Genomic DNA, 18,690 nt, shown 5'->3' with positions numbered 1-18,690 from the left:
TTTTAGCCGGCGCGGTCCAGAAAGTTAGCCGGCGCCCTTAGACCGAACCCAACCCAGTGGGGGGCTGCCGAGGGCGTCGGTTCGAGCGCAAAATCTCGCGGGCCAGCGCTGTCAGCGGCACAAACCCAAAAACATACCCCATTGCCCCTCTTCGTCAGCTTCGGCGACTTCCACCCCCGAATCGAGCCGGAACCACCCCTCTCACCGGCGACTGCATGCAGCAGATAGAAAAAAACCTGCCGCCGCGTAGATCTTCCTTTGCCGCCGCAGTTCCAGTTCCGCCATCCGTCGCCGGCCAGTTCCAACACCCCGTCGGTGCCCACCCCGCAGCCACCTTGCTCGCAAGGTGTTCGACGATTTGCCAAGGCCATGGATTCGGACGATGAAGAGATGCTCGCCGCGCTTTTTGACGAGAAAATAGCCGCTGCTGATGATGCTGCCTCCGACGGCGAAGAGGAGCATCAACTCATCGTCTCATCGCTTCTTGGCCTCATCGCGAAGATGCACAGCGGCCGGGAAGGGGAGGATCGAGGAAGGGCCGCCGCAAGAGCAAGGCGAGGCAAAGGATGGAGGACTACTGCATGTTGTACACCGACTACTTCGTCGATGATCCATTGCACAACGATGTGATCTTTCGGCGCCGTTTCAGAATGTCTCGGAAGCTCTTTTTGAAGATCGCCGAGTACCTCCGGGAGTACGACGATTACTTCAAATTGAAGAGGGACGCCGTCGGCACACTTGGTTTCACATCAATTCAGAAATGCACGGTGTCCCTCCGATTCTTTGTTTATGGAATTCCTGCCGACACACAGGACGACTACCTCCGCATGGCTGAGTCCACGGCCATCGATTGCATGTATAGGTTCTGTAGGGCAATTGTGGCAGTGTTTGAAGATCAGTACTTGAGGACACCCACTGCAGAAGACACAGGTCGGATCATGGCACAGAATGCAGAAAGAGGATTCCCAGGTATGCTTGGCAGCATCGACTGTATGCATTGGTCATGGAAAAACTATCCATTTGCACACCAGGGCATGTATAAAAGCCACAAAGGATCATGTAGTGTGGTGCTTGATGCAGTGGCTAATCATAATCTGTGGATTTGGCATGCCTTTTTCAGTATGGCATGATCGCACAATAACATCAATGTGCTGCAATGATCGAATGTGTTTGCCAAGCTCGTTGAAGGCACTGCTCCTCCGGTGAACTATGAGATCAATGGCCATGTGTACAACAAGGGATACTACCTGGCAGATGGCATCTATCCAAAATGGTCGACCTTTGTGAAGACAATCTCAAACGCACCCGCAGGAAGAGCAAGATCTTGGTTTGCGACGCAACATGAAGCATGCAGGAAGGATGTCGAACGGGCATTTGGTATGTTGCAGGCTCGATTTGCCATACTCCGGTACCCCGCTCTCACTTGGTCATGCACAACATGATCATTGAGAGCGAGCGAGAATGTCCGGTGTTTGACACTGAACCGTATGAACGGATGGGTCCTCTAGCCCATGTTAATCACCAGGTGCCGGCCGCCTTTGCTGCTTTCGTCGCCCGGCGACAAGAAATTCGAGACGCTGGTACTCATCAGCAACTCCAAGATGATTTGGTCGAGCAATTGTGAAGGCTCCGAGGAAACGTCTAGTTTTCTTATTTGTTTGCTTGAATTTGATTAAATTTGTTTGACATGTGATTCAAAACTTATCAAATACTGTGCTTGTTTCAATTTGCAATATTTGTAAAATTTGGTTTGGGGCGTCGGCTGGGAACCGGCTGTAGCTTAAAACCAAAATATAGCCGGTGCGCCCCCATACGGCCGGAAAAAGTGGCAGGCCGGATGCGAAATTAGGAGTACGACTGGAATTGCTCTAACCGAGGCAGGCAGTTAATTCGGGATTAATTTCCGGGAGGGGGCCCTCTTTACTTTCCTGCGTACGAATAGCCATGCATGCCAAAAAATGTGACCGATTGGTTGGGCATGCCTACAACTACGCTGCGCCATTTATTGCTTCGGGAGTACAAACGGCAAGTCGATTTCTTTTCCGATTTTTCAGTTAAAGCCTGGGAATCTGTCTTGGTCAGGCAAACATGAGAGATCAGGCCAACAAACCGGAACCGAGGGAGTACGTATTTGTTTATGGCATCCAGTTAACCTGCTAGCGTTTGAAGAAAGGAAAAAAGAACCGAACAGAAACGGCCCGATCTATGCCAGAATCATGCCCGCAATAGAAATTCCCGACTTGCGGTTTCAGAAAAAATATTGCGGCGTCCTCCATCTGCGCCCGTTTACGGCGCTCGTGTTGTCCGTGACCCGACGCCACCTCCATCATTCGATCTTTCCCGACGATGGCTTCCTTCTCCTCCGCCATGACGTAGTTTGCTCCGTGCTTTCGCTTCATCACCGGAGGTGGTTATGTGGCCGGGATGGTTTTTTTCCTGCTATATTAGAGGGAGAAAGTTGTGGGCGTGGGGCAGTCGATGCGGACGACACGGGTTTATTATTCCATAACGGGCATACGTCGTGCGAGTATGTATACACGTCCTCCTGCTATATTAGAGGGAGAAAGTTGTGGGCGTGGGGCAGTCGATGCGGATGACACGGCTTTATTATTCCATAACGGCCATACGTCGTGCGAGTATGTATACACGTCCACGCCAACGAATACGGACGCATATATACAACTCCGTTGTGACCCGTATGGCCGGCTGGGTTGTTCGGCCGCAATATTTACAAAACTGCCATAGAGGCCGAAGGGGTACGCGTCAATCGCAGCCTTCCTTGTGTTTTCGCCCGCCCGAGGGGGGCCCATAGAATGAGAAGTGATAAGTCATCTACAGACGCACCTTCCTAATGCGCGTATGTAGTAAGTCGCCCGCGGGGGTCGTCGGTCCGGCGAGGTCAACACATATCTGTAATAAGCTCACGTCTGTTCTAACGTTACAGAAACGCGTTTGTAACAGGCATATGTAACTACATCAGTTATTAAAGACGCTTGTTGTGATTTCTGAGTCTCAGATAACGGTATCAAACTGTATGGACGCGTGTACGTGACACGCGTGTGCATCTGTGTAACATATTACAGACGCGTTTTTACCTATAGACATGCTTACGGTGCATGCATCTGTAGTAAGAACTCATATTGCAGATGGAGGTAATTGCACCACTGGTCCAACAACTTGGGAGATGTAAGCATTTTAGTCCAACAATTTGCAAATTGAGGAAAAACTAGTCCTAAAAGTTGAGATTCGGGAGCATTTTAGTCCAATTAGTCCGAATGGACACATGGCAGCAACATGGAGCTCATGAAAATTTCGCAAAAAAGCCCCTTGGACTGGAACAATTTGTAGAATTAATCACCTCCTGATGATCTCCGACAAAAAATCGATCAACTGCTTCCTCAAATGTGGGCCTCCGTCGAGAGCCCCCGCACCGCAAGCTGCCTTTGGACGGTGCGACCCGTGGCGAGAGATTGGCGCGTGCCGCGCAGAGCTTGAGGAGGCAGGTGAAGTTGTGGAGCACGGGATCGAAGCCGGACGCGAGGGGGACGGGAGGCGGACCTGGCGGCGAGTGCATCCTGAAGGTTGGAGCGCACGTGGTGGTCGTCGAAGGAGGCATGCGTGGTGGTCGGAGATGGCAACGAGGAGCTCGCGGCCGAACACAACATTTTAAATGCCGCATGGGGTTTTCACCAAATAACACAAATTGTTGGGCCAACTAAACAGGACATGTGTCAACACCTGATTGGTTTGGACCTCAATTTTAAGGGTAAGTTTAAAATGGTGTTATACATCTACTGGAAAAAAATTCAATTAATTTGGAGCAAGTTCTAAAACCTTGATTTTATGTTAATTTGAAAATGGTTTAATTCAAAAAGGTACTAAGTTAAATCTGATTGACTAGCTTGAAATTTTGTTTACCCCCATCTTACATATATATGTGAGATTTCACAAAAAGTTTCATGCCAACAGGACAAGGTTGAAAAGAAATTTTTTTCACAGGGGATTTAAAACTTCCGGAGATGTGAAACAAAATCCCTTTCAACCTTGTCCTGTTGGCCTGAAACTTTTTGTGCAAGCTCACATATTTGTAAGATGGGCCTAAACAAAATTTCGATTCAATCGGATATAATTTAGTACCCTTTTTGAATTAAACTATTTTCGAAATAACATAAAATCAAGATTTTCGAATTTGCTCCAAATTAATTGAATTTTTTACTGTAGATGTATAACATCATTTTAAACTTACCTTAAAAATTTCATCCAGTTCAGACTTCGTTTGGTGTTTGAACTAAACTGTAAAAAAACAGCACATGTACAAAGTTAGATTGAAAATCAATCAAGGAAGGGCCCTCTAGGCGCTATTGTAGGGGCATTGGGTGGGCCCAGCCTGGCCACAGGGGTGCCAGGCTGGCAAGGGCATATATAGCGCCTAAGGAAGTAACGTTGAGCTTCAGAGGATAGCGCCCGGGTTGTAGGCACCGAGCGAAAGAGTTAGATTTGTGAATTAGTTTCACGTCGAGTTCAGTTTTCAAATTTCTTGAAGGTTAGGGTTAATTTTGTCGATTTTCAGTCGCTCCGGTGGTTCCATCCTTGTATGTGTTCCTATAGCTTCTCTCCTAAAACATAGGGAGGAGGGGCTTGATTATATAAAGTACTCAGCAAGTCCTATCTTCAGGTGGAGGTGAGGTGGAAAGGGAAGGCTATATGTGGTGGTTGAGGTGGTTTATGTGGAGGTAAACATAGTATCATGTAGTGGTTATAATTATAAGTCGGGCCCTCACCAGTTCCCTAGGTTATTAACAATTTACCAAATTAATAAAATACGCCTTAACAGATTATCATAGTTATTGAAGTCTAATCATAGTATCTCATCCCAGCATCTGCCCATTCCAAGGATGTGGCTATTCGAATAGATTTAATAAATTATGCAGAGGTGTACAAATTTCTCTGCAAGATATACACACTCCGAACACAATCGTCCGCACTCCAAGTTGCACGCGGGTGGAGTTGGTGGGTGGTGGCCGGAGTTGCGCGGCACGCCTGCAGGTAGGCGTTGCGTGCTGCGCGTGCAGGCGAGCGACGGGGGAGGCGCGGCGCGCAGGCAGGTGGCGGAAGGAGGGGGACTTGTTTTTTTTTTAGCCAAAGGTTTGGGTTGTGTTAATTGTAACGCCTTTGGTCCAACTCATAGATGGGCTTTTTTGAATCCTACGTGTTTGGTCCAACTTACAGATGCGGGAAGGCCGGAATGGGACCAGTGGAACATGGGCCAATTGACCGTTGGTGGCCTGCTGAATACCAACGAAATACGAGCTGGGCTGGGGTGAATACATGCGCGTGGGCCTAGTTTTCTGGATCTCTAGGCGTTAGTAGCGCCGAGGATTACGCGATGTCAATAGCTCGGGCCCTGATCAGCATTTTCGTAGCATCTATTCTCTCCGTCTCATATTACGTGACTTTTTATGCATATATGCATTCATATTTGGGTAAACTTGAGTCACTTAATATGGAACGGAGCGAGTTCTACCTTAGATGCAGGTGCTCTGTTGGAGTGGGCCATAGAGCATCTTTAGTGACCGAGCATATTACTAGTATACTTCGTCTGGAAGATTCATCCATCTCAATCCCAAATTGCTCACGTCTCTCCTTCTTCTCTCGCACTGCATTCTCTCACCAAAAATCAGATCCAGTTCTTTTTCTCTCAAATTTTCTGGTCTTTTACCGAATCTCTCCCCAGATCTTTCTTCCCAACAGATTTCTCTCCCCAAAACCATATTCAGTTACCTCCTGTTGCTCCCTGCTCGACGGAAGAACGAGCAGTGCATGTCCTCCCACCGCTCCTCCTAGCTGCAGCAAAATGTGTGCAGGAGATCGACAACGACCGGCAGCAGTGTTGGCCAGGACTCCGGCTGCGCCTTCTGCACGACCACACCACGCCATTCTTTTTTTCCCTTTGTCACCCACATCGCGTCTTTGCCTCAGCTAGCAGAGCAGCGCTCTTCTGACGAAATCTCAAGATGTCCCCGAACTCGCGGGAAGGACAACTGACCTTCTCCGAGCCATGTGCCGTGAACAGAGAAGTTTGTTCAGCAAACTCAATTTAGGGCCGGATTTTGGGGGAGAAGTGCTCCAATGGTGCCGAGCCCGGCTCAGGGAACTCTGGCTCCGGAGAACATGAAGAAGCAAGAAACGGACTCATGCACGCGGTAGCTGCGGTATATTCCCGGAAGAAAAAAAATCCTATGCGACCTTGGTCGCTCCATGGACCCAATCAACACGTGCACAACCGGGCAAACAATTTTAGCTTGAAGATTTGACCGTGCGTGTTAATCACCAGTTGCACACGCATTCCCAACTCATCGGACTGCTCACGATTGGGTCCACCGCGTGCATGGAGCGACCAGGTCGCGTAGTTTTTCCCCCTGTATTCCTTTTGTTCCATAATATAAGACGATCATGCATTTCGAGATCCAATTTTGACTATTAATTAGACTAACAAAATATAAATTATTATAAAAATTATATCGCTAGATTCATATCTGAAAGAAATTTTTGACGATATAATTTTTATAAAACATAATTCACATTTTGTTGGTCTAATTGGTGGTCAAAACACAATCCTGAAATGCGTACGTGTCTTGTATTAACGGATTTAATTCTGGAAGTGGCGTCTGTATTCCACCCATAGTGGGCCCCAGGGCTACAGGAGCCTACTGCCCCACCTGGACGACGTGGGACCGTTCTGATAATGATCCTCTGTGTAACGGATCAGCATTAACCCAAGTCTCTTCTCATTCCTGTGATACAGATTCCCGAACGGGTTAACACTTAACCCAAGTCGCATGGTCATGCTTTCCGAATCTGATCACTCGAGAGGGTCCAGAGATATCTCTCCGAACAGGAGGGGCAAATCCCATCTTGATCAACCATGACTCGCAGCATGCTTCTCAACAAACCCGAAAGCTACCTTTATAACCACCCAGTTACGGAGTAGCGTTTGGCAACCCCTAAGTAGGCCGATTCACATCCCAAACTCATGCGATGACCTCAGGTCTAGGACTGGCATATACATCGTACTTGAGACTAACAAATGACAATCATCTCGTTGTGTCTCAGTGCGGGTCTGTCCGACTCAACAATCTCATTGTCGAGTTCATGCTATCAGTCGGCAACACCTTACCCTATGACTTGTGAAACATAGTCATCATACTGATTGACATTGCTAGTTTAGATTATGTGTCCGCATAACCTCAATGACTAGGGACCATTAGAACAACATCATAGAATACTTAGTCTCACAAACAAATCACGTATTTATTGATACATATCAGTGATGATGTTCAAGGACAATAACAATAACTCATGAATATATAGAAAATAACATCACTCTAGGCATATCTCCAACAGTCAGTACGGGTACGTATGATAAATTGACAAAACAAAAACCAAGTTAACGATCTTACTCTCACAAAGTACGATGGGGTGCAGCCTTGTAGGTTGGTCCTTTTGGAACCAAAAAATCCCTGTTTTGCTAGGCCAATTTTTTGAGAAAGGGTTAGTTTTCTTATTGATACAGTACTCTTACAACCAAGCCCCTGACCGGGTACCCCTGAAATAAAATAAAATTACACATAAGTCCATTACAGGAGTATCCCGTGCCCTTTGCCGTCGCTGTTCTTGGCTGCCGCAGCATGCTTGCATATTTAGAAAAATCAAATAACGTGTTGTTTCTGCTTAGATATAAACCATTTGCTTTCTGACTTTTCTTTTACGATACATGTGTATATGCAGCAGCACACTGTGTTTTTTTTTTCTTTTTTGAGGGGAACACAATGTTTCTCGTTGAAAAAGAAAGGTGCGCTGGGAGGGGCATGCAGGGGTTTCACGTGTGTGCTGGGTCGTGTTTTGTGGGCCAGTGGGTTACGTGTGTCTATATTTATGGGCCGAATTTGGGGCTGGATCTTGATATGCGGGCGGAACAACAAAAGACAGAAAAAAAAAGCCTAGAAACGCAGACAGACACGATAGAGTTCGGGAGGCAGATTGTGATCGGAGTATCGGACGACGGGGGCCATCGACTGACATTTAAGGGAAAAACTGCATAGACAAACAACGGGTTGCTCAACACAACGGGTTGTTGAAGCTGCTGCTGATCGACGGTGCGCACGGGAACATGCCGACTGACAATAATGACTGGAACGAAAAACTCACAAGCTGCTCGACAACGCCAGACCAAGTGCCACATAAATGGGATTTGAGCTAGAAGACAATTATTCGAGAGACAACACCGACATCATTGCCGGAGAAATGTCACCGTGGCACCAATACCTAAGTAAGAAACTCCTCCCGCACACCGAAGACAGAGAAACGAGGTTCCCCGCCCTCCGTCTTGCCTCGATCACAGTCAGCATGTCGAACTCGTCCACCCTGCCTCGGTAATCCTAACCCTAACAATATGAGTATTTTATTAATCGTACATTTATTTGGACTAGTAAAGGCAAGTTATACCTCATTAACAAAAATAACAGAATGAATATGGAGCAGACAAGTTCCCGGGTTATAAGTCCACATCGTCCAACATAGCATCCGGTATCCGATATGAACGTGCAATCCACTATTTTAAACATGCTCTCCGGCGCATGTATAAACTTCTGCACCTTCTCCTTCGAGCAACACTGCAAGGGCACCGCTCAATCTGGGCAGGCAACCACTCTAGCATCACCTGGCCAAGAGCGACCAAGACGAAATTAGAACCGGAGGAAATTATTCAAGGCAACACTGCCATCACTATTGGACCAACGTCATCGCTGCATGACCTGCATCAAAACCTAAGCAACTCTTCCCACACACCAAAGACGAAGAGCCGAGGGTCCCCCACCCTCCATCGTGCATCATAGGCGGTTGAAGGGAGGGGGGCCATCGAACTCGCCGGGGAAGCCCTCGCTTTTGAAACCCTAACCCTAGCAACAAGAGTATCACCTTTCCGGTTTGCAACATATGTTCAAGTATTCTTTTTATTACTTGTACATTTATTTGGACTAAAAAGGAACGCCATGAACAGGAATACGAATGTGGAGTGACAACTTCTTCCCCGACATAACTCCATACCGTTCAGCGTATCATCTGGTATCCGATATAGGCCAAACTCAAATCACTATGAACTCGTGCTATCCACTATTTTGAACATATACTGTCTCTCCAGTTCCATATATAACATCATTTGTGCTTCTCCATGGATCACAAAGATGCTTCGTCTTTTCTCAAAAATTATAATCTTATTATTTGTTATCATTTCTTATTTCTTACTGCGATTTCAAGGGACGAGTGCTCTAGACAGCTTCACGGGAGCTGTTCAGACAGACACCCGGGTGGACGCTTTTCTTGAGGTTGACGTCTCCATTCTTTATATGGCAATATAGCATGTTACATAATTACATCAAGTCTAAAAAAACATTCACGGAGTGATCCAATCCTCCGTTATACAAGTCAAGAACAGGTCACTGTCAATCACCTTTCGCAAATTATCTTTTCGTTTTTTCCTTTTCGAGATATCCATCAAAGGAATATTCTGATACAACCTGTCACCTAAAGACGGGAAAGAATCCATTTAACACTGAATTTCCTTGTGAATTCTTTGGGCACCTACCTAGCTTCTGAAGAAGGCTTCCAAGATGCACTGATCATGGCCAAAGTTTACACGAGTATGACATGTCCAGAGGCAACTACAAGTTGACAGCATCACAGCAAGCATTGTTCCTGTATTGCGAGGAGGAGTCATCATAGGCAAGGAGTAGTAGCCTGATCCTGACGTCTCCAATGCTTATCTTTCTTTTCTTTTTCCTTTTCTTTTTTGAGGGAGTCTCCAATGCTTATACCAACGTAGTGGCAGTTTTCCTCAAGAAAAGAAAAACACAATAGCAGTTGATACTGTATTTCCAGGTGCAACTTTCAGCACAAGTTATAAGTTATAACAAACATAAAAGGTGTTGCTTTCGGAGCAAGACATGGGATATGTGTATTTCCAGCAAGCTTTTTGGTACGTGCAATACCGGCAGAAGATATGCCATGGAGTACAAAATCCTGAAGTGAAACTTGCACGAGAGGGCACCCTGGCTGTTTCTTCATCTCTAATTTCTTGATGAGATCAGGAAGGTAGGACAGCAGGGAGAGTTGCACAATTCTAGACCCACTAGAATCACGATCAACGATAAAGCCACCAGCATCAACACATGAATCATAAGCAATAGGACGGATTACAGTGAAGAATAATAGAATATATATATTTACATTATTTCATAATCGGGAGAATGAAACCATGATGGAGAAGGATAGACACAATTGAGACCCTAGCACACTAGCCCAGACCTGAAGAGAACCTACTGTTGAAGTAAACTTGACCGACTCAGGCACCACCACGAATAGTAAGCAAACGATCCCTGCATGACCATCAATCAGATCTTGTTGACCTTCTCGGCGATCACAACAGGGTTCTGCTTGGCTATCTGCTCCCGTCCAGCCGCCTTGTAGTCGAAGGAGCATTCATGAGAGTCTGCGTAGCGGTGCATCGAGCAGAAGGTTCCACCGCAGCGGCACTGGAAGCCAGTCAGGCCAACCTTCTTGCGGCACGAAAGGCATCGGTTGCTGGGCGGCTTTGGAGGTTCCTGTGCTGCTTGGCTGTCAACCACAGCAGCTGCGGGTACCTCGTCTTCCTTTGCAGGCTCCAATGGCACCATGGAAGACGATGCTGCTGCGAATGCCTTCTTCTCCACTACAGGGACGGCCATTGTCGTGACCTTAATGAAGTCCCTGTAGCATTTCGAGCACATGTTGTTTGTCATGCTGTTGCCAAAGAAGCCACAGTTGTTTACACACAGTACCGGGGCCTCTGGCGTTTGGACAGTCTCCTCAGACTCCTTCCAGCTCTCTTGTGCCATTGCTACCAACGGGCTGTAGGCACAGAAGAATGATAGCTCGTTAGCAGATAATTATGCAGATAAATAAACAACACGAAAATAAGCATTGTTAGGATCAGAAATAAGTAAAACCTAATGATACTGAAGCTATAAGGAAACTTGACTGGTTTCGATGGGCATCGTGAAAAGGATCGCTGCAGAATCCATTCTATTTTACATTAATTGAAGGACGGCATGTCTAAGGTTGCAAGTTAAAAGAACATGACAGCCCCTACTTTGAAGTTTGAAAAATACACCACAAGCTAACATAGGCTAGTCCAATCAGTCCACAAGAATTCCCTGATTATCGCAGTTAGCATCCATTCATATGAGTAGTATGCTGGTGAGCATATTGCATTCCTTAGTAGTTAGGATTAAGCGGGCAATCGATTCTAACATCAAAGCTAACTATCCTTGATTCTATCTTCCAGATCAGACTGCACCCTACTAGAACATAGTTGCTGGATTCATAATAGAGTACCAGCAAATAATGAACAATAACACATCTTTGCACCCCTTCAGTCCCCTAAGGAAGAGTCGAAAGCAAAAGAGCAATGGTATTGTTAGCCAATCCCCCATGCAGTTACCCCTGGTGTGTCTATGACCAATCTCCTCTCTCAACCTTAATTCCCTGGTCAACATAAACCAGAACTCTCTGGCTTCCATTTATGATTTATCCATCATAGCATCACAAACTTGCTTGGTAAGAAAAGATGTCTTGCAAAGCCAGTGCAAGGCAGGCTTTGCAATCGAATGAAGCAACCAACATACCAAATCCCTTCCATCAGAGTGCCAGACTTGCACACACAATTCACTAATCTGGTTCCTTGCCAGGATATTCTACCACCTGTCCAGGCAATTGACCTTTCCATGCTGATGAAAAGAAAACCCATGCCACCACCCACAGGACATCGCGCCGCAGCAAGCTTGCTGATTTTGCAGCCACGGCAAGAAACCTCTTTGTTGGTTCATATCCACGGCCACGCGAGGTCCACAAGGAACCGAGCCCATACCATGGCCTCGTTGCGATGGCCACAAGAAAACCAACCGTAAACCATATCAATCCATGCCCCTCTCAGCCGCCGGACATGTAAGGTAATTCCACCTGCGGCTCACGACGCCATAGACAGGCAAGGCAAAACATGTGAATCCAGCACGTTTCCTTTGATCCTTTATCCATCGGAATCACCTTTCGCCCCCCTGTGGACAAACTGTCCGAATCCAAAAGTCAAATCACCTCCGCCTACTCCGGGTCCGGCCCCCAATCTCCAAAATTCACCCGCAGGCAGGCATCTACAACCTCAAAACGGAAAAAGTCAACAACACCGCACCGGCGATGATTACCACGCGCAGCAGGCACAGAAACAGACGCACAAATCAAATCAACCCAAGGACGAACAATCCTACCAAACCTTTCGCAGATCCAGCCGCAGCAAATCAATCAATCCCCAAACCCAACCCCACACAAAAAAAAACAAAAAAATTCTCCTAAAAAGATCACGTGAACGCACGCTTCAGCGAGCGGGACGGGGCCCCGGTCCAGATCCGGCGATCGGATCTGAGGCGGGCGGTGGCGGAAGGGAGGGAGGAGACGGGCAAGGGCGGCGCGCACCAACCAACCTGTGTGGGCGAGGAGACGGCACGCGACTTTCCTCCCTCTCTCTCTCTCGTATAGAAGTTTTTTCTTTTTTCCAGAGGGTGTTCGGCTCCGCGTCCAGGAAAGATGAAGCGTCGGGTGTGTGGCGTGCGGGTTATAAATGTTGGGAACGGATAGTTTGGGTGGGAGGGCCCCGAAGCCTGCGCTCCCCTCCACCCCATCGAGGAATCGAGTTTCTCGGTAACATTAACGTTAAATTTTGGGGCTTATCTCTTTGATTCCGTAGTCTATCTAGTCTATATAAAGGAGAACAGGCTATCCGTTGTATGTACCGTTGAGATCACAAATTAATAAAGAGTTCATTTTCTTCTTATTTCCTGGTGTTCATCTAATTTACTGTACTTCGTGAGTGTGTATGGTCGACTCCTTCGAGTACGATCTTGGTGTGTAACTCCGAAACCGGCCAGCCGGCAGAGGTTGCACAACACGTTATCAGCACGAGTTTCTACCCCGAGCCTTCATCGAGCCTACTCCAAGCAGGCTCTCGACATAAATCACGGAGGTATTGGATCCGAAATTTTATTGCAAAAATGGATTCCGTTTTTGCGATTAGATTATCTTTCGGATTTTTCTACACACGGTATGAATTTTCCTCACGAGATGTTGCCGACCAAGTCGCCGGCCAATGCCGATCATCCTCACCTTACGAGGGACTTGTTGACCATAACCATGGGGAGACGGTGTCGCACTGCTGTGCTCACCGCCGGCCACCGCAGGCTCCATGCCGCGAGCTGTCCCAAGCCACCCCATGGAGCCGCTGTAGCGGAGCGCGCCGTCGAGCGCTGCTGCTAGGCGTTGGCCTGGCCGCTGCTCCGAAGTCGTCGCCTCACGCGCGACGCCGCACCAGCTACTTCAATGCGCGAGCGCCACCCTCTGGATGTGCGCGGGCCGCTGCAGGCACTGGCCGTGCGGGAGCTGCCGCTGGCCACGAGCACCTCCGCGGAGCGCTGCTGAGTGCCGCCGCTAGATACCGCGCCTCGTCGATGCTGCCGCCAGACATGTTTGGGCGCGTGCCGCCGAGAGCCGCCGCCGCGTGCCCCTGCGTACACCGCAGCCCCGCTGCCGTCGAACCGGTGGCCGTCAGGCTCCGTCGTGTTGGTGTGAGGCCTCACTGCGTGCCCCTGCTGGCGCTGCCGGCCCTGGACGCGCGCACACCGCCCCTGCTGGCGCTGCCGACCCTGGACGTGCGCACCGCCCACGCCGCCTCAGGAGCGCGCCGGGCACGAGCGCTGCCGCTGCGCCACGGACGCCGCCTCAGTTGCGGGCACAGGCCGCCGCCGCCACCCAAGGGGAAACCTTAATGAGGGTTGGCGCGGCTGGGCTGGGCCAGGCGAGGCAGGGAGTTGGGCCACCGGCCCAATAGGCGAGCGGGCGGGCCAGATTCGGTCTGGGACGGTAGATTTGCATTTCAGCCCTTGGTCTTTCTATAATTACGCGAATTGTTTACTGTGCTGCGTTTTTGCGGCTAAGGCCTTGGAATTGTCAGTTTTTGCTGAATCGCGTATTTTGGCTCAAAATGGCTTTGGGAATGTGTTTTTGTGGCTAATTTTCACGTTTAGGAAATGTTTAACTTGCCATCTCTATGCACATACTTGTATTACCATGTTTTACCGTTGTTGATTAATTGTAAATATGCTTTATTGCTTTTAATCATTAAGTAAGACATGAACTCGCATGTTTTAAATATTGGAACGTTGTTATGAACAACTATATCATTTTATCACATTTATGCGATGGGTTACATGAGGTTACCTCGAGATTATATGTTGAAATCTCGTAAAAATTCGCATTAATGATATGAATCACGAACTTGCAGTTCGAGGAGCCGACCTAAAATGGTTGGACTTGATTTTTGGATGTGGATTTGTTCTCGGAGCTTGGTAGCTTTTGAGGAGGTTGATCGGTTTGGTGTCTTGTTGACTACCGCCACCACCCCGCGAGGAGAACATTTAGCCATTGCACCATCCCTTTGTACTTTTGGACAAGTACATACATGTTGGAAAAGTGTTATGCTTTACCAGATGGTCCTGGTACATGTGTTGTTCATCCTCGCATGTCATAAGTGTTTTAAGGCTATGTAATAGCGCGAGGTTTAACCTCGCTATAACTCAGAGGGGGAAGTGCAAAATGGAAACACTAACTGATCCAACCCCCGTTGAGTTTGTGCTTTGTGTGCTTTCACACACGTCTCTCCTGACTATCGCTACCGTGATAGCTGATAATGGGATGAGACCATGCCGAACTGTGACATATGCGGAGGATGAGGACACCATCGTCAAGTGCACTTGGCCCTCCTAATGATTCATTTGTCGATTGATTTTGATGATTCTATGATATAAAATCACCTGAGGTGGTTGTATATGCTCTGAGCAAGCAAAACATTGTTCTTTCAACGCATGGATGATTTGTGAGTTCATCCATTAATTCCTTTATTAATATTGATGGCTTGTTATGTTCTGAAATATGTAATGCATTTATTTAATTATGTTGCTACTTCCTCGCTTCATTAATTAATTAGATGCTATATTTTAGAACACGTGGCGCTCGAATGGAGAAAACGTGCCTTGTGGATAGTTGTACCACAAACAACATCTTGAGAGAAACTCATTATTTCGAGTCCATTAAAAAGACTCCGGGGAGTATAATGACTATCGCAGGGGGCGAGTCAAAAATAGTAGGATCTGGACGAGCTACTATCATACTCCCCATGGGAATAACTTTGCTCATTGATAAAGCATTATTGTACCTAGAGTCGACTCGAACTCTCTTGAGTTGTAAGGACATCGGCGCAAACGGCCTCCATGTGGAGACCGATGATGATAATGGCAAAGAGTGCCTACTTATCACAAAACGCGATGCCCACGGTAAGCACGTTGTTGAAAAATTCCCTTCATTCGACACTGGGCTTTACTACACTAAGATAGTAGCGCCGCCCGTATACACTACCTTAAAGACTATATTTAGAAGCTCTGAACTATTTTGCTTATGGCATGATGGATTAGGCCACCCGGGTATTAGAATGATGAGAAATATAATTAACAACTCAAATGGGCATGGGGTGAATGTTAAAAATTTCCCAAATCACGATGATTTCGTGTGCTCGGCATGCGCGACGGGGAAATTAATCATTCGACCATCACCATTGAAAGTGAGGGATGAAATTCCTGCGTTTTTGGAACACATCCAAGGGGATATATGTGATCCGATTCAGCCCATTTCGGGGCCGTTTCGATACTTCATGGTGCTCATAGACGCTTTGTCTAAATGGTCATGTGTTAACTTGTTGTCTACACGGAACCATGCCTATTCGAATAGACAACGCTGGAGAATTTTCTTCAAAAGCATTCGATGATTATTGTATGGCACTTGGCATTAAGGTTGAGCACTCTGTACCGCATGTCAATACACAAAATGGACTAGTGGAGGCATTGATTAAGAGGATTAAATTCATTGCCAGACCACTCCTTCGGGGTTGTAATTTACCAACCACGTTTTGGGGGCATGCAGTGTTGCACGCCGCAAATCTCATCAACTATAGACCCACGGCCTACAACATCCATTCACCTGTCCAACTAGCGCAAGGGTCGCACCGAAAATTTCCCACCTTCGTAGGTTCGGTTGCCAGGTATATGTACCGATACCACCCCCTCAGCGATCAGCAATGGGACCGCTCCGTAAGTCAGGGATATACGTTGGTTATGAGACTGTGTCCATAATCAGGTATCTGGACCCCATGACAGGATACTGTCATACGGCCCGCTTTGCTGACTGCATTTTTGACAAGGATCTCTTCCCGACTTTAGGGGAAGGAAATCAACCTCTTGATGAGAAAAGTCGAGAATTGACGTGGCAAGCCACGGGGATCCACGCAAATGACCCGCGCACAAGTGAGACACATAGAGAAGTCCAAAAGATAATAGATTTGCATGATTTAGCGAATCAACTGCCTGATCACTTTAGTGACTTGAGAAGTGTGAAAAAATCACATGTGCCTGCACGCAATGTATCGGAAAGGGTAGAGATACCCAAGGATCCTATGGGTCTACCCGCTCGAGTCCAAAGGCCTAAAAGGACGAGAAATCCGGTTCCTCAAATCGCAAGTACTCGGGGACGCCCGACGAAAAAGGACAAGGGGGATTTATCACACTCGGTTACTAAAAAGCCCCGAGAGAGTGAGGGGAGCCAATTGAGACCTGGCACAAGTACGGAATCTCCAGCGCAAGGGATTCCGGACTTTAACCTTCCAACAGTGGAAGCACCCAGCGGAGATGTGAGCGCACACATCGTCGCGGAAAAACTAAAGGATCTCGCTCCAGGAATGGGAATAGCTACCGAATTATTATCTCTGCACAAAAGAGAGGTTTTTGGACCTGTGTGTCGAACCCCTCCCCACGTACGCCCTGTCGGCTATAAGTGGGTATTTGTCTGCAAGAGAAATGAAAATAATGAGGTAGTACGGTACAAAGCAATGTTAGTTGCTCAGGGGTTTACTCAATGACCTGGGGTCGATTATGAGGAAACCTACTCTTCGGTCATGGATGGAATTACCTTTAGATATTTGATCTCAATGGCAGTCAATATGGACTTAAAAATGAAATTGATGGATGTTGTTACTGCTTACCTGTATGGTAACTTGGATTCGGACATTTATATGAGGATACCTGATGGCCTCTCGGTTCTGAACCAAGACAGAACAAACAAAGGTCTATACAGTGTTCAACTCAGTAAGTCACTGTACGGACTTAAACAGTCGGGTAGAATGTGGTACAATCGCCTAAGCGATTTTCTACATGAAAAGGGCTACACGAGCATTGAAGATTGCCCATGTTTATTTATACGGCGATCCCAAGATGGATTCTGTATAATCTCAGTATACCTAGATGATTTGAATATCATCGGTACGCCTGAGGATATTGAGGAAGCAAGTTCCTACTTGAAGTCGGAATTTGAGATGAAGGATTTGGGTAAAACCAAGTTCTGTCTAGATTTGCAACTAGAACATTCCCATGATGGGATTCTAGTGCACCAGTCTACCTACACTCAAAAGGTGTTGGAAAGATTTGAATTTGACAAGGCATATCCTTCAAAGACTCCCATGATTGGGCGGTCATTACATCAAGATAAGGACACTTTCAGGCCGAAAGAAGAGGGGGAGGAAGTTCCGAGTTCAGAATTTCCTTACCTGAGTGCTATTGGAGTGCTCAGGTACCTCGTGAATTGTACATGGCCGGACATTGCATTCGCCGTCAATTTGCTGGTTAGGTACAACTCTGAACCTACCAAAAGGCATTAGAAAGGTATTAAGGATGTCTTTCGGTACCTGCAAGGGACCAAAGATCTTGGGCTATTTTATAGAAGGAATCAAGACCTATCTTTGATAGGCTACGCCGATGCTGGGTATTTGTCGGACCCGCATACATCCAATTCTCAGACTGGATATGTTTTTCTATGTGGCGAAACTGCTCTTTCATGGAAATCGTCAAAGCAAAGTCTTGTATCGACTTCGACGAACCACTCGAAAATTATACCACTATATGAAGCATCACGTGAGTGTGTATGACTTCGACGGATGGTTCGCCACGTTCAGCAGACCTGTGGGCTGAACACCGTCCAGACCCCCACCATTATGTATGAAGATAATGCAGCTTGTGTTGCACAAGTACAAATGGGTTATGTGAAGAGTAATCTCACCAAGCATATAAATCCTAAGATTTTCTATGCACATGAGTTGCAAAAAATGAACGAAGTAAAAGTCTTGCATACTAAGTCGTGTGAAAATCTTGCTGATTTGTTCATCAAGTCACTATAGGCATCCACCTTTGAAAGGTGTGTGCATGGAATTTGTATGTTAAGACTTAGGGAAATGCAAGGTTCAGGAGGAGATAGTTCACATACTCATCGATAAATCTTGATCATGGTGTCAAGTACTCATCTTGGAGATTGAGTACGTTGTACTCTTTTTCCCTCAACGAGTTTTCTTGTGTTTCTCGCATGAGGTTTTTAACGAGACAATCTGTGCAACATAGCAACGTATCTTATGCGCTCTTTCTCCATGTGTTTTTTCGGAGTTTTTGAGGCATATGG

The 18,690-nt window shown here is 46.9% G+C and overlaps 2 protein-coding genes across 7 annotated transcripts; one reads left to right on the top strand and one right to left on the bottom strand.

Annotated features, from left to right (window-relative positions):
• Nucleotides 1-566: 566 nt before the first annotated feature.
• On the top strand, nt 567-1,206 carry LOC104582294. Its single transcript, XM_010231746.1, has 2 exons — nt 567-969; nt 1,121-1,206. Exons 1-2 carry the CDS (start codon nt 567-569, stop codon nt 1,204-1,206), a joined length of 489 nt encoding a protein of 162 aa, XP_010230048.1.
• Nucleotides 1,207-10,200: 8,994 nt separating this feature from the next.
• On the bottom strand, nt 10,201-12,709 carry LOC100824013 (zinc finger A20 and AN1 domain-containing stress-associated protein 9). 6 transcript variants are annotated; one of them, XM_024457619.1, is made up of 3 exons: nt 12,570-12,683; nt 12,139-12,242; nt 10,201-10,944 (listed from the first exon to the last, which is right to left on the bottom strand). In XM_024457619.1, exon 3 carries the CDS (start codon nt 10,929-10,931, stop codon nt 10,449-10,451), a length of 483 nt encoding a protein of 160 aa, XP_024313387.1. In that variant the 5' UTR covers nt 10,932-10,944; nt 12,139-12,242; nt 12,570-12,683; the 3' UTR covers nt 10,201-10,448. The 6 variants fall into 6 exon arrangements, with proteins under 6 accessions (XP_024313387.1, XP_003557532.1, XP_003557533.1 ...); XM_003557484.4 differs by lacking the exon at nt 12,139-12,242 and having other exon boundaries at nt 12,570-12,709; XM_003557485.4 differs by lacking the exon at nt 12,139-12,242 and having other exon boundaries at nt 12,461-12,683.
• Between the last annotated feature and the right edge of the window lie 5,981 nt (nt 12,710-18,690).

Source organism: Brachypodium distachyon, chromosome 1 (genome assembly GCF_000005505.3).
Source record: "Brachypodium distachyon strain Bd21 chromosome 1, Brachypodium_distachyon_v3.0, whole genome shotgun sequence".
In the NCBI taxonomy this organism is placed as follows: domain Eukaryota; kingdom Viridiplantae; phylum Streptophyta; class Magnoliopsida; order Poales; family Poaceae; genus Brachypodium; species Brachypodium distachyon.
The sequence above is the reverse complement of the archived record's forward strand: the minus strand, read 5'-3'. Positions and strand labels throughout refer to the sequence as shown.